We start from the raw sequence: 12392 nt of genomic DNA, 5'->3' as shown, positions 1-12392 counted from the left end.
AAGCATCGTAGCGGCGTTTCAAGATCTCATCTAACGATGGCACCTATTTGGTGTTCGACACCTCAATGGTGATTGTTACGGTCCGGACCGGTCCGGTCCGTTTTCCTCCATTCTTTACGCGAAGCAACATATAACTCGGTTCATTGCTGAAGAAGAGTCCAAGTGCGTCCTGCGCAGATCATTTGCAGGTATGGGTGGCAAGGCCAAGTTCAAAAAGCATACGGCGGCAGAACTCGAGAGGCGCCAAAAGCAAGTCAACAAGGGCGGAGGCAAAACCGGTGCCTCCACACGCGGTGTCGCCAAGCTTAACTTCACGTGCGACATCTGCATGGTATGCGGTGGCAATATTGACAGGAACATAAGCTCGTACAACATGGTACGGCCATCGATACTAACCGGTGTGATGTGTATTTAATAGAGCGCATCGCCCGACATTAAGTCGTACGAGCAGCACTACACCAGCAAGCACCCTAAGGCGACGTTCAACCGCGATGCCATGATGCTGACTGATGTTCGGGAGTCCACGACCATGTGATGTCTTTCTTCAGCAATGAAGACAATGGCTGGATCAGACCAGCATAATTTTTCGTGTGCTTGTGGAGATAATTTCCGAGTCCAGGTACAGATCGGTCCCTGGGCACAGAAGTATCCCTCCTTGCCCACCACGGACACAGGGTACCAGCCGTCGCTTCCGTCGCACGTGTCTGGCATCGCGGGATTCTGGTCACAAGTTGCACCATCCTCAGTAGTAGGCTCGCTGGTTGTTGGGGTGTATCCGCCAGATTCTGGGGAATAACCAGCGAGAGCGGGGGCTGCCATTAAGGCAGCTAGAAGAAGGGAGACGCTAAACTTGACCATGATTGCTCTGAAAACAGGTAGCTGGATGACCGAGTATAGGTAGGTTGGTAGTCTTGGTAAGTCGCTCTTTGCAGATGCAGGCGAATTGGAAAATGAGAGTGGACCTGGCTCGCGTGACACGAGCTCTCACACAGCTCGACGCTACGCTGCCATGATCTTCAGCGCTAGTGTGGTTCGAAACGTCCACGCCAGCTCTTGAGATGTTCGTCGGTTGCATCCGTTTTAGAGCCCTTACAACTTGGAAATCAAGTTTGTGGCCCCGTGCTGAGCGATAATGAATCGTCGAGTCCCCCGACTTGCCGAAACTGCGTGCCCCTTCACGTGCAACGGCCCCCGAAATGCACTACTGATACTAACTAATCGCTTGACCATACTCGCAGTTGCGAATCTGACATCTTCCCCAGCGTCAGGCTCAAAACGTCTGAGCATGTTCGCAGATTCATGCGCTGCTGTCACTTTCTAAGCTTCACAAGTTGTTTGAGAGAAACGTTTGTGGTTGTTTCTCAAAGATTTGTGTTGAGCTAGTCGCCCGAGAGTTTTCTTACAGACCATCGAGCCCAGGAAGTTTTCTTTTGCTGTAGTGGATGAGTGCTGGGATCATGTCCAATGGCCCAGCCAAGGTGACCGATGCGTTACTACTTACTGGACGGTTATACATTTTCCAGGGATTTCTTTCGTCCTGAAAATGCAGCAGCCAAGCTCGTTCGGCGCTGCTGAATAGGCGACCGTCTCTTCTTCTTCGCGATTTGACTCCATTGTGAGGAGCTACATGTACAGTATCACACAGCCGAACACGTAAGCAACGTAGCGCACTTGGCCCGGGACATTCCTCGGCATGAAACTGCAGCCCCTTACTCGCAGCTTTCGACATGACAACAGCATCCGCTATTCTTCACTTTTACTGACACATTCTGCAACCAGTGCGATCAAGCACAATAGGCAAGAGCGCGTACTTGTACATTTTAGTGCTGAAACTGCAAATATTTACTTTTACGTGTTTTTGGTTTTGATGTTTGCAAATTAAGCTTAGAAATACATGTTCTAGATTAGAAAAATCTCGACAAGCAAGACGATGGAGCATGTGCTGGGTGATCTGGACGGCAAAACGGACGTGCTACGCTTCGTCGTGGGCTTCCTTTCGTACCGCGACTGGCTGTGCTTGTCGTCTTGCAGCCGCTCGCTGGCCAGCTCGGACTTGCGCCGCTTCGTGCTGTCCCAGGGCGTACTACGCGTGCCCCCGCCGCCTCTCACCAACCAGACGGACGAGCTGCCGACTGCCAGCTACTATGCGGACAGTTTCTTGCGCCACATGAAGCCCGAGATGATGCGCTCTATTACGACCATCAGGGTGCCGCGTACGGGTATGCACTTGCTGAATCTGCTGCGTGTTCTACCTGCTCTACGCTCTCTGCGGTTCTGGGACTACCCGTACTGGACTCCCGAGGAGGACGCGCCCGAGGAGGAGGAGCCTGCCATCAACGTAGCGGCGGTGCTACAACTCATACCGACACTACAGGAACTGACCGTCGCAGACGCCGATATTACGCTCGCCGAGCTACTGGACGTAGCCGAACAATGTCCCGAAAATAAAGCCCTTCAACCTACCGGGTGGAATTTAAGGGCCTTAGATTTGGCAGAAACCGACGTGGTGGATCTGGCCCCACTGGTAGTGCTGCCCCACCTACAGTCGCTGAGTATCCGACGCACCAATGTGGCGAGCTTGGCTGTATTGGAGGCTCTACCGGAGCTCCATGCTCTGGACGTGTCCGAGACGAAAGTTGTCGAATTTAGTGCCCTCAAATTTCTGTCACCGAAATTAGAGACGCTCGATATTAGCAAGAATTGGGTCACGACAGATCTGAGTGTGCTGCGACATTTGACGGCGTTGAGGTCACTGAAGGTCACGAACATGGGCGCGTCTGACGCGTTGGCGCTGACGTTGCGTTGCCCCGACCTCGAGATTCTGCACGTGCAGAATACGAGGTTAGCCGATCTCGATTTTGTGACGAGCCTGCCAAATTTGATATATCTCGATATCCGGTGGACACATGTGGGGGATCGACGTCCATTGGCTGCGTTGGCGTCGCTGGAGCACTTGCTGTTAGATACGCGAGAGAGAGGAGAACTGAGTGAACTTCCCGTTCTACCTGTAAGCTACGAGTGGCTGAGTAGTCTCCACCAACTCAAGAAGTTAAGAGTGTACAAACACAACTACCAAGACGACATCGCGGACGTTCTACTAGAAGACGTGGAAGAGAGGGGGACGACGGTAGTTGCAACAAGAGGACTGACGATCCCCTTGGCGCACCGTGTGCCCAGCTCATTCCTTAAGTATTTGAGTAGACAGGGGGCGGTGACGTCGCTCGAACTACCGCCACTCACGGACTACGCGCCGTTGAGCTTAATGGCGTCCACTCTACACCATCTGCGACTCCAGCAATGGTGTGCGGACGACTTGGCCCAGATTGTGGCACTAGGCGAGATGCCGGCACTTACACGATTGTCTATGTCGCTACCGCCTACAGCTCAGGTCATGGACCTCCTCCCTCTTGAAGGTTTTACTCAACTCACACAACTTGAGTTACTAGACGTTTTATTTGAGGATTTGTCTCCGCTTGGAGCACTCGTGAATTTAGAGAAACTAGTGCTCTCTCTACCGGATCGTGGCAAACGACAACTAGCACGTCGCCACAAGGAGCATCAGACGACGTTCGAGTTCTTGTTGCAGCTAACGAAGCTGGAGGAATTGTCTCTTGTCGGGCGCGTGGACTTTAAAGACGCTGCGCTGCTTTCAGGGATGCGAAAGATGCGTCGACTGTGGTTGAACGCGACCAAAGTGGAAGACGCGACTCCGTTGGCTACACTCACACGGTTAGAGCTGCTGGATCTGGGACTTACACCGGTGACGACGGTGGAAGGCATTCCAAGACTGCCAGAGCTGCAGTCGATCTGGATCCCTGAAGCGGTAGAGTGCAAGGTGCTGCGTGACGCCACGAACTTCCCGAGACTACACGCGATTTGGCACGCGGACGACTACAATTGCCTTTGGACAGATCATACATTTTGAACACACGTTTTGGTGAAAAGCTACAGTTATCTTATTGGACAGATTTTTCCTGTATTTTACATTGCAATGTATTGTTTACTATTAACAGAATTGACTCTTGATGATCCGACAGCACAGAAGAAAGGAATTTCTAAAACGAATTTGATTTGTGAAAATCTTTTTCCTTCGAGTCCTTGAGGACAAGCGTCAAACCCATTTCCCCGCTGAAATCCGCTCTACTACCAAAGAAAGTGGATGCTGACGGGTGACGTGGAGTAGTTCGCTGGTTCTTACAATGCCGCATTGAACGCTTGCCCTGGCGAAACTGTAAATGGCATTCGTCCATATTACTGAAACTGCCAGAGACCCGGTCCACTTGTCACGGTATACGGCTGGATGAAGGACTCGACCTTCTCGCCGAATGCATTCAGAAGCTCAACGCGTTTCAGGTGAAGCGCACCACGTCTAACCAACTGGGTCATTCGCCTCCGACGTCGGCGTTCCCGGCATAAAAAGGAACACCTGTCGATGGCTGATCTCAAGACCTGCAGTGGACCGCCACGTAGGAGGATCTGTAGAGCGGTAGGGAGCTGCTCTCTCTCGTGGACGTCGAGGAGAGCAGCTCAGTCGTGTTTTTCCTCTTTACCTCACAAGTAACTGAGAAGACAAGCAATACATTTGTTTTACGTTTATTACGTTAAAAGTTCCTACGGTCGGTCTGCAAGATACACGACCCCGATCAAGGAGGAATACCGCGACAATTTGGTGAAGAAGCAGGGTATCTTCTTACCGAAAAATCGTAGGAACGTAAGAGCGGAGGAGAGCGCTACAAGACTTCAGGCAACGGAGCGCCTGAACAAGAAGGAGGGACAGTAGGTACGCTATGAGCTTCCACGACCTGTCCGACACGTTGGGCGAAGGAGCGCTGCCCTTTTCCGAAGTTCCAGAGGAAGAAGAAGCGGCGCGTGTGGAAGGAAATGCGGGTGAGAACGCGCAAAGAGAACCTCCTATCGGAGAGAGAGAACACGTCGAAGCGGAACGCGGAACGCGAGGTCAAGATCAACAAGCGGCTGAAGGCTACGAGGCTCAGGCGGCTCAAGGTGACGATGACAATCTGTTCGACGGGGCTCTCGCATCTCCCCGAACGAGAGGGAGGATTACCTCTCTGCTCGAGACCCCCAGAGGTCGGGCTCAGTTTCAAGATCTCTTGCTGCAGCTCGCCAGCCAACCTGATCCTAGTGAACTGACCGGCGCAGCGTCCCACCCGCAAGCAGAACCTACGGCTGCTGCTCCAGGAAGTCGACGGGGCGTGGCGTTCACATTTGACCCAGCCCGTCTTTCCTTGGGACCTGTTGAAGGAGAAGGGAGGGACGTGACGGCTGCCGCTGGTCCGCAAGGACCAGGATTGGGAAGGAGCGAGAAGGAACGCTCCTGGGACGCAAGGACCGCGTCCCCAGCTAACGTCTCGATTGGAGGAGCGAGGAAGGGCCCTACTCGGTCCACCGTGACATCGACTGTTGGAAGTGGAACGCGAGACACAGACTCGACCTTCCAAGCGCTCTTAATAGACACCTTCCAACAAGCGCTCCGTGGCCTCTCGCTGAACGATGCGTCGGGAGGGTTGTGCCAAGCACGAGCTGCGCCCTCGTCAATGGAAGACCGCCGGAGCCTAGAGGCCGCGAACCCAAGGATGACTCCGGGAACGGTAGCTGCGACTCCGACAGGGATGCCGATGGCGGCGATCCCTTCGTATGGAGGCGTTTCAATCCAAACGCCTCAGCCTGGCGGGAGCAGTCAAGGGGCAGGATCGCCTCTTCCCGGGGCGTTCTACTCTCCTTTTCAACCTCCTGTGACGCCTACGTCTGGATGGAGCGCCCATGGGACGCGACCCGCCTGGACCTCGGCACCGGTATCCTCGGAGGCTCCAACGTCTGCTATCTGGGAGGCGGGTGGGCGACATGCCACCACTGGCGGAGAGTTTCGCGGGCAAGCTGGTACTAGAGTACCGAGCTACGACGACAGACAGAGTGGGAGGAACCCGACGAGCTCAGGACTGCCTTACGAGCCGATGGCCTACTCTATCGGTGGCCAGGATGGCCGATATGGAACGGCAACTATCGGAGACCGCTCGTATCGGAACGCCCCTAACATTGGGATTCTCACCGAGTTGAGGAACGCCGTAGAGGTCATCGTTCCTTTTTACTCTGACACGGCCACGAGCGAGAGAGCCGCCGTGTTTTGGCGTTCCTTCGAGAAGTGCACCTACGGCATGGACGACCAGATGAGATTTACGGCCTTCGAGCAATGCCTGAAAGGCAAAGTGGGCCAGGAATGGTGGTACAACTCGAGGATCGATAGCTTTGAGACGTTAAGGGTGCGTTTCCACAACCGCTTTATCTGTCAGACTCCGACGCAACTCTGGAAGCGACTCAAGGACGCTAAGAGAAACCGCGGCGAGTCGGCCGAAGAGTGGGGCGACCGAATTCCGACGATGTGCGAAGCTCTAAACTACCCTGAGCCCCGTATGCAATTCGAGTTCTTCATGGACGGGTTGCGCAACAAGCAGATGAGAGCAGTCCTGAATGGTAGTATGGTAGCGTCCATTCCGGAAGCGTGTGTGTTACTGCTGTACAAGAATCAGCACTTGCCCGTCGAAGAAGAGGACGAGTTCGCCGGAGAGGGAACGGCGCCAACGAGTGCCCACGCTCAGGCGTCTACTCAGTCGCAAGTGCTCCAGCAACTGCAATTGATGAATCCGATCATGTTGAACAACCAACAGGGCTCTGGAACGCAGCTTGGACACATTAACGTCGTGGCTCCGAGTGTCCCTCAAGCGCCACAGGCTTCCAGCGCCCCAGCTTCAAACGGGAACGCTAGTCTTGGACCGCTGAATGTCCGACAGGGACCGGACACGCGAGCGACTGAAGGCGAGATCGTATGCGGTCGTTGCGAGCGAAAGGGTTGTAGTAGGCAGAGCTGTCCGCGAGGCAAAGCTGCAATCGCTGCCAGCGAGACGGACATTATTCGATGGAGTGTAGCTGGCCCAAGCCAGCTAGCAATAATCGGAATGGAAGGCGTCGTTGACTAGAGTGCTTCTTCTGCATGCAAAAGGGACACTCGATGTCGAATTGCCCTGAACTGGCACAACTTCGTAGTCTGGCGGGAAATGACAGCTCGACGAGAGCAGCCACTCCCACCGGAACGTCCCAGCAATGAAGGGGGCAAGAGGGAGGGGAAGGAAGTGTCGCTCCTTCCTCTTGCCTAGTTGGCGACACACAGAGGGCTGATAGTTCACAGGAAGTGAAGATTGCGGTGGAACCTAAGAGGGCTCTCGGGAGTAGCAAGGAGACTAGTGAACGCGCTCGGAGCGTTCTCATTGCGAGTGTGACAGTTGGAAGTGACCAGGAAAACGTGGGTAGCTCGGGGGACGAGCAGGAACAAGGGAGCGAGAGCACGGATGGAGCAACGGAACGCTCCACCGTGACGCTAATCGGCAAGGTGGAGACAATGGAACGCTGTACTTTGTCGAAGGGGAAAGTCGACGGAACTACAACGCGGTCCGGAGGGACCCCAGGCGTCGGGGGGAGACGAAAAAGGTATGCTTCGCTGAAGCAGAGGAAGACTCGGAGGATAGCAGAACGGTAGAGGAGGCAACGGTGCCGGCTAACAGCTCTACGAGGTACAAGGATGCTATCGAGTCGAATGTGGATGAGGCTGCTAGCCTCAAGGCACGCCAAGTTGTGGCTGCCGTGGGAACTGGGAGCGATGAGGACAAGGTGACGGTAGCGAGAGAAGGAGAGAAAGAAGGACATAACGAAAAAATGAATTCTGCCAGTCGCTATGACTGTTTGTTCTCTGACAAGGAGCTGGATATGCTCCAACTCGGTGAAGGCTCGGGCGTGAAAAGTGAGCCCGAAGAATATGCGAAAGAACTGGAAGATCGTTTGTTCCCGCTGGACGACGAGAGGATACTAGAGCGTGCCAAGCGGAACGCGGCTGGACTAGGAAAGCCGACTCTGGCGTATATGAGCGTGACACTTGGAATACCAGAAGCTGTCTTGGAACGCACACGGGCCGTCTCAACTGGGGATATGGGTACGACAGAGTACTGTATGCCGACGCGTTAGAGAAGTCGACGGTAGCGAAGCGTGCCAATCGAGACTTCAAGGAGGTGGAAGCAAGGAGCTCGCAACTGCCGACGGTCAACATGGTCGCTGTAAGCGAGGGCGAGTGCGATGAGACTGCAGAGCCGGACAAGATGGTAGAACGAGAGTTCGAAAGGAACGTGTGCGTCAGACTGGACGAAGCGACCATCCCGGTATCTCGAGACTGTGAAGACAGTGGCGGGACGCTGCCGTCTCGATGGCGTGCAGAGGCTCGAAGGCTGGTGTACGAACTCGTGAAGAAGGATTGGGATGCAAAGAGAAGTCTCCCTTCGAAAACAACGGAGCCTCCGAGAGAGAGAGGTGGCGAGGGCGAGGATGGCCCTCGGCGTGACGCCGCGACTGAGAACGTTCTGGACGAAGGGGCGCTCCGTAGTCACCTTTGTGAAGTTGGGGGAACGCTAAGCGAAGCGTCCCTAAATGGCGCAATAGTCTGGGCTAGAAGTTATTTTGAGGCGGAGGTCGGCGCTATTTGCGACAAGCTACGCGACAGGGCGCCTGCGTCACCAAAAACAACTGGACATGTTGGGGCGACCGCTACAGAAACTCTGCGAATGGGCGCGACGCCTGGTTTGCCAATCAAAACGCTGGAAGTTAAAAAGCTCGAAATAGCCGAAGAGGAGCCAGAGATCTATTTCGTGGACGCGAAGAGAGCCCCCCGGCCTCGGAGACGATCTGGCCTGTGCGAGCGGAGCTACGAAGTCTTCGATGATGATGATAGTGTGGTGCCTGAAGGCAAACGAGTTATATGCAGTGTTAGAGGGATACAAGCTCTATCGGACGGCTACATTGACTGTTGCCCCTGCGAGATGTTGGCCGACACCGGCGCTATGGCTAGTTTGGTCGACAAACGCGTGTTGAAACGACTCGGAAGGGCTTTCGAGCCGCTTCGACCATACACAGGAAGTTTAGATGGCGTGACGGGCCATGGAGTTCGCATAAGTGGCGTAATCGACCTGCCTGTGACTCTGGGAACGCTGGAGAAGACGCTCCCTTTCGTAGTGACCGACCGTTTATTCGTGGACGCTATCCTTGGAACGGATACGCTGCGAGCGCTCCGAGCGATGATCGACTTGGAAGAACAAACTATGACGCTAAAAGAGACCGGTGATGTGGTCCCACTGGGCGAGACAAGGATCGAAGAGACCTACGCAGCCACAGTATCGTCGACGGTCCGTCTGAAGCCCGGTAGCCAAGCGTTAGTAAGGTCGAGCGTCAGAGGAGCAGTGAAGGGTCAGTCCGTCGTCTTAGTGGAGGGCGTTCCCGGATCTGATACGTCCCTACAAGTCGCCAGGACGCTGTGCACGGTGTCTAAAGGCTCTGTACTAGTCGAGGTCTGTAACGCGTCGACAGAGGAGGTCGAGATTAAGTCGGGAGCTCACGTCGCCTCCGTGACGATCGTTCCAGAGTCTGCTTTTGTGGCGAGCGTTCCCGAATCTGACGGAGCGCGGGAGAGCCTCAGTGATGTCCTAAGTCGTTCGACTGGGCACGCTACTGGCCCGTCGGGAACGATTGAGGCCGAGATGGCCTCAGTCATGAACGACAAGGACGAGGACGATTTCGTGGTGGACTTCCAGGACTCTTCACTTGGGGCGGAACAGAGGCGTCTCTTTGCTGAAATGCTGAAGGGCCTGAGGGACCTCTTCGTCGAGACCTCCAAATAACCCGGACGGACAGAGCTTTTACAGTTCCACATCGACACGGGAACGCACACACCTATCAAGCAACCTTCTTACCGAGTGGCTTAGGCAGAGGGCGACGTGATGGAATCCGAAATCCAGGAGTATCTCAACTTGGGCCTAATACGGCCCTCGACTAGCCCTTGGGTCAGTCCTGTACTGATGATACGCAAGCCTGATGGAGGAATCCGGTTTTGCATCGACTACCGAAAGCTGAACGCTGTCACGGTGAAGGACATCTACCCGATGCCGTTAATCGACGACATTCTAGTCGTGCTTGGGAACGCTAAGCTTTTCTCGACTATGGATATTGCGTCGGGATACTGGAACGCTCCCGTGGAGCCTGGTAGTGTGGAGAAGACAGCTTTCACGAGCAAGTATGGGCTGTTCGAATGGCTAGTCATGCCTTTCGGGCTATGTAATGCGGTCCCTGCGTTCGAACGACTTATGGAGAACGTGCTGGTTGATTTGAAGTGGCGAACGTGTCTGGTTTACCTAGAGAATTGTGTCGTGTTCAGCGAGGACTTTCCGACCCATCTGATTCGAGTGCGTCAGGTTTTGGAACGCTTTCAAGCAACTGGCTTCAAACTGAAGATGAAGAAGTGTCATTGGGGACGGGACCAGGTGGCGTTTCTAGGCCATATTGTGACCCCTACTGGGATATTGCCCAACCCGGAGAAAGCGAAAGCAGTGATGAACATAGAGAGACCTCACGACTTGCATACGGTGCGAGCGTTCCTCGGCTTGACTAGCTACTTTAGGCGTTATATACCCGGCTTCGCGGCGATCGCTGCTCCGTTGAAACGCTTAAAGCAGAAGGAGGTATAGTTCCGACGGAACGACGACTGCGAGGTCGCGTTCCGTCAGCTGCAACGCGCTCTGGTGAAGCCCCCTATCCTCGTCTATCCGGACTTCAAGAAAAGGTTCAAACTCTACGTGGACTCTTCTCACTTAACGGTTGGAGCGTGCCTCATGCAGGAGATCGATAGGCGTGACAGAGCTATCGCCTTTGCGAGTAAGATGTTGGTGGGATCTCAGAGAAATTGGATTAACAAGACAAGTGGCACAACGGAGATAGAGTGCTGGGGCATAGTGTGGGCTACGCGTAAATTTCGTTGCTACCTGGATCATGCGGAATTTGACTTGTACACTGATCATCAAGCGCTAGCGTGGATATTTGGAGAAGAAACCCGAACGTCCAACGCTAAGTTGGCACGGTGGGCGATGGAGTTATCACAGTTAAGGTTCAAGGTATATCATAAACCCGGGACGTCTATGGGCCATGCTGATGGTTTGTCGAGGCTGTATCACCGACCTGAAGCCTCGGTGGTAAGTGTCATTTGAATGACTGATCTCCTGAACGACGGAGACGACACTCCTCCTGCTCAAGACGGAACGGTATTTCCTCTTGGAACGCTGGAGACTAACACGGGCGACGGTCTAGTCCAAGTCGGGGAGCAGACTGGAACGGCTGCTCCCGAAGATGACTCGGTTGCTGAACCTGCGGTGGTGCCGGAACCTCTAACGCAAGTGGAGCAAGAAGAAGACTTGCAGGAGGGAGCCCCGCTTACAAATCCCTCGCCCATCGACGTTTTTGGTCTGGATTACGACAAGTTTGTGGAAGAGCAGGAGCGCGTGCCATGGATGCGAGCACTGAGAGCGTTCCTGAAGGACGGAGCGTTAGCTATCGACCCACAACTTCGAGTGACAGTGTTGAAGATGTCTCCGCACTACCTGATTCGTAATGGCGTCCTGATGCGTCTGGTCCACCTGGGAGCGCGCGCTGGTCCCGCTAGGACTATTAGCGCTCCTGCCGTTCCGCTCCCCTTCATAGAGACTGTCTTACACTACTGCCACGCCGACATCTTCTCCGCTCACCTTGGCAAGACGAAGACCGCTGACAAAGTCCGAAGACATGCGTACTGGCACGGCTGGCGAAAAGACGTAGCCGAGTACGTGCGAGAGTGCTCGATATGTAGTGGTGGAAAGGTCCGTAGGCCCTGAAGAGCGGGACTCATGCAACGAATGCCGATTCAGGACCTGTCCGGACCGTTCTCGTTGCTGGTTGTGGATGCTATCGGCCCTCTAGTGGTCACACCTAGGAGAAACAAGTATATTTTGGTTTTCGTGGATTATTTTACGCGGTGGGCCGAGGCGTTCGCGGTCGAATCTCTGGACACGATCTCGTTTGTGAATGCGATGATTGAGGGGGTGATCTGTCGTCATGGAGTGCCGGGGCGACTCCTAAGTGATCGAGGTTCAAACTTTACGTCGAATCTGGCTAAGTCGCTGTATGATACCTTGGGCATTAAAAAGTGGTTTGGCGCCGCGTACCACCCACAGACCCAAGGCCTGGTGGAACGCTTCAATGAAACGCTGATGGGCATGTTGCGCATGTTCGTGAACGAGACGCAGACTGACTGGGACGTGTACTTGCCCAGAGTCTTGTTTGCATACCGGACGGCCTATCACGAAGGTCTAGGCGACACCCCGTTCTTTAGTTTGTACGACAGAGACCCTGTCTTGCCGACCGACCTAGCGTTCCTAAACACGGGCAAAGACTGGAAGAGCAATGAAGTCGCTGTTTACAGGCGTACATTGTACAGTTCGATGCGTGACTCTCGACGACTCGTGGAACGTCAGCTG

The 12392-nt window shown here is 54.4% G+C and overlaps 1 protein-coding gene across 1 annotated transcript; it reads left to right on the top strand.

Moving 5' to 3' along the window:
* Positions 1-1930: 1930 nt before the first annotated feature.
* Positions 1931-3925, top strand: PITG_17824 (uncharacterized protein; the record flags this gene model as incomplete). Its single annotated transcript, XM_002896612.1, has 2 exons — positions 1931-2635; positions 2681-3925. The coding sequence occupies 2 exons, from the start codon at positions 1931-1933 to the stop codon at positions 3923-3925; spliced, it is 1950 nt and encodes a 649-aa protein (XP_002896658.1).
* Positions 3926-12392: the final 8467 nt, after the last annotated feature.

This window comes from Phytophthora infestans, genomic scaffold, assembly GCF_000142945.1.
Source record: "Phytophthora infestans T30-4 supercont1.56 genomic scaffold, whole genome shotgun sequence".
Classification (NCBI taxonomy): domain Eukaryota; phylum Oomycota; class Peronosporomycetes; order Peronosporales; family Peronosporaceae; genus Phytophthora; species Phytophthora infestans.
The sequence above is the reverse complement of the archived record's forward strand: the minus strand, read 5'-3'. Positions and strand labels throughout refer to the sequence as shown.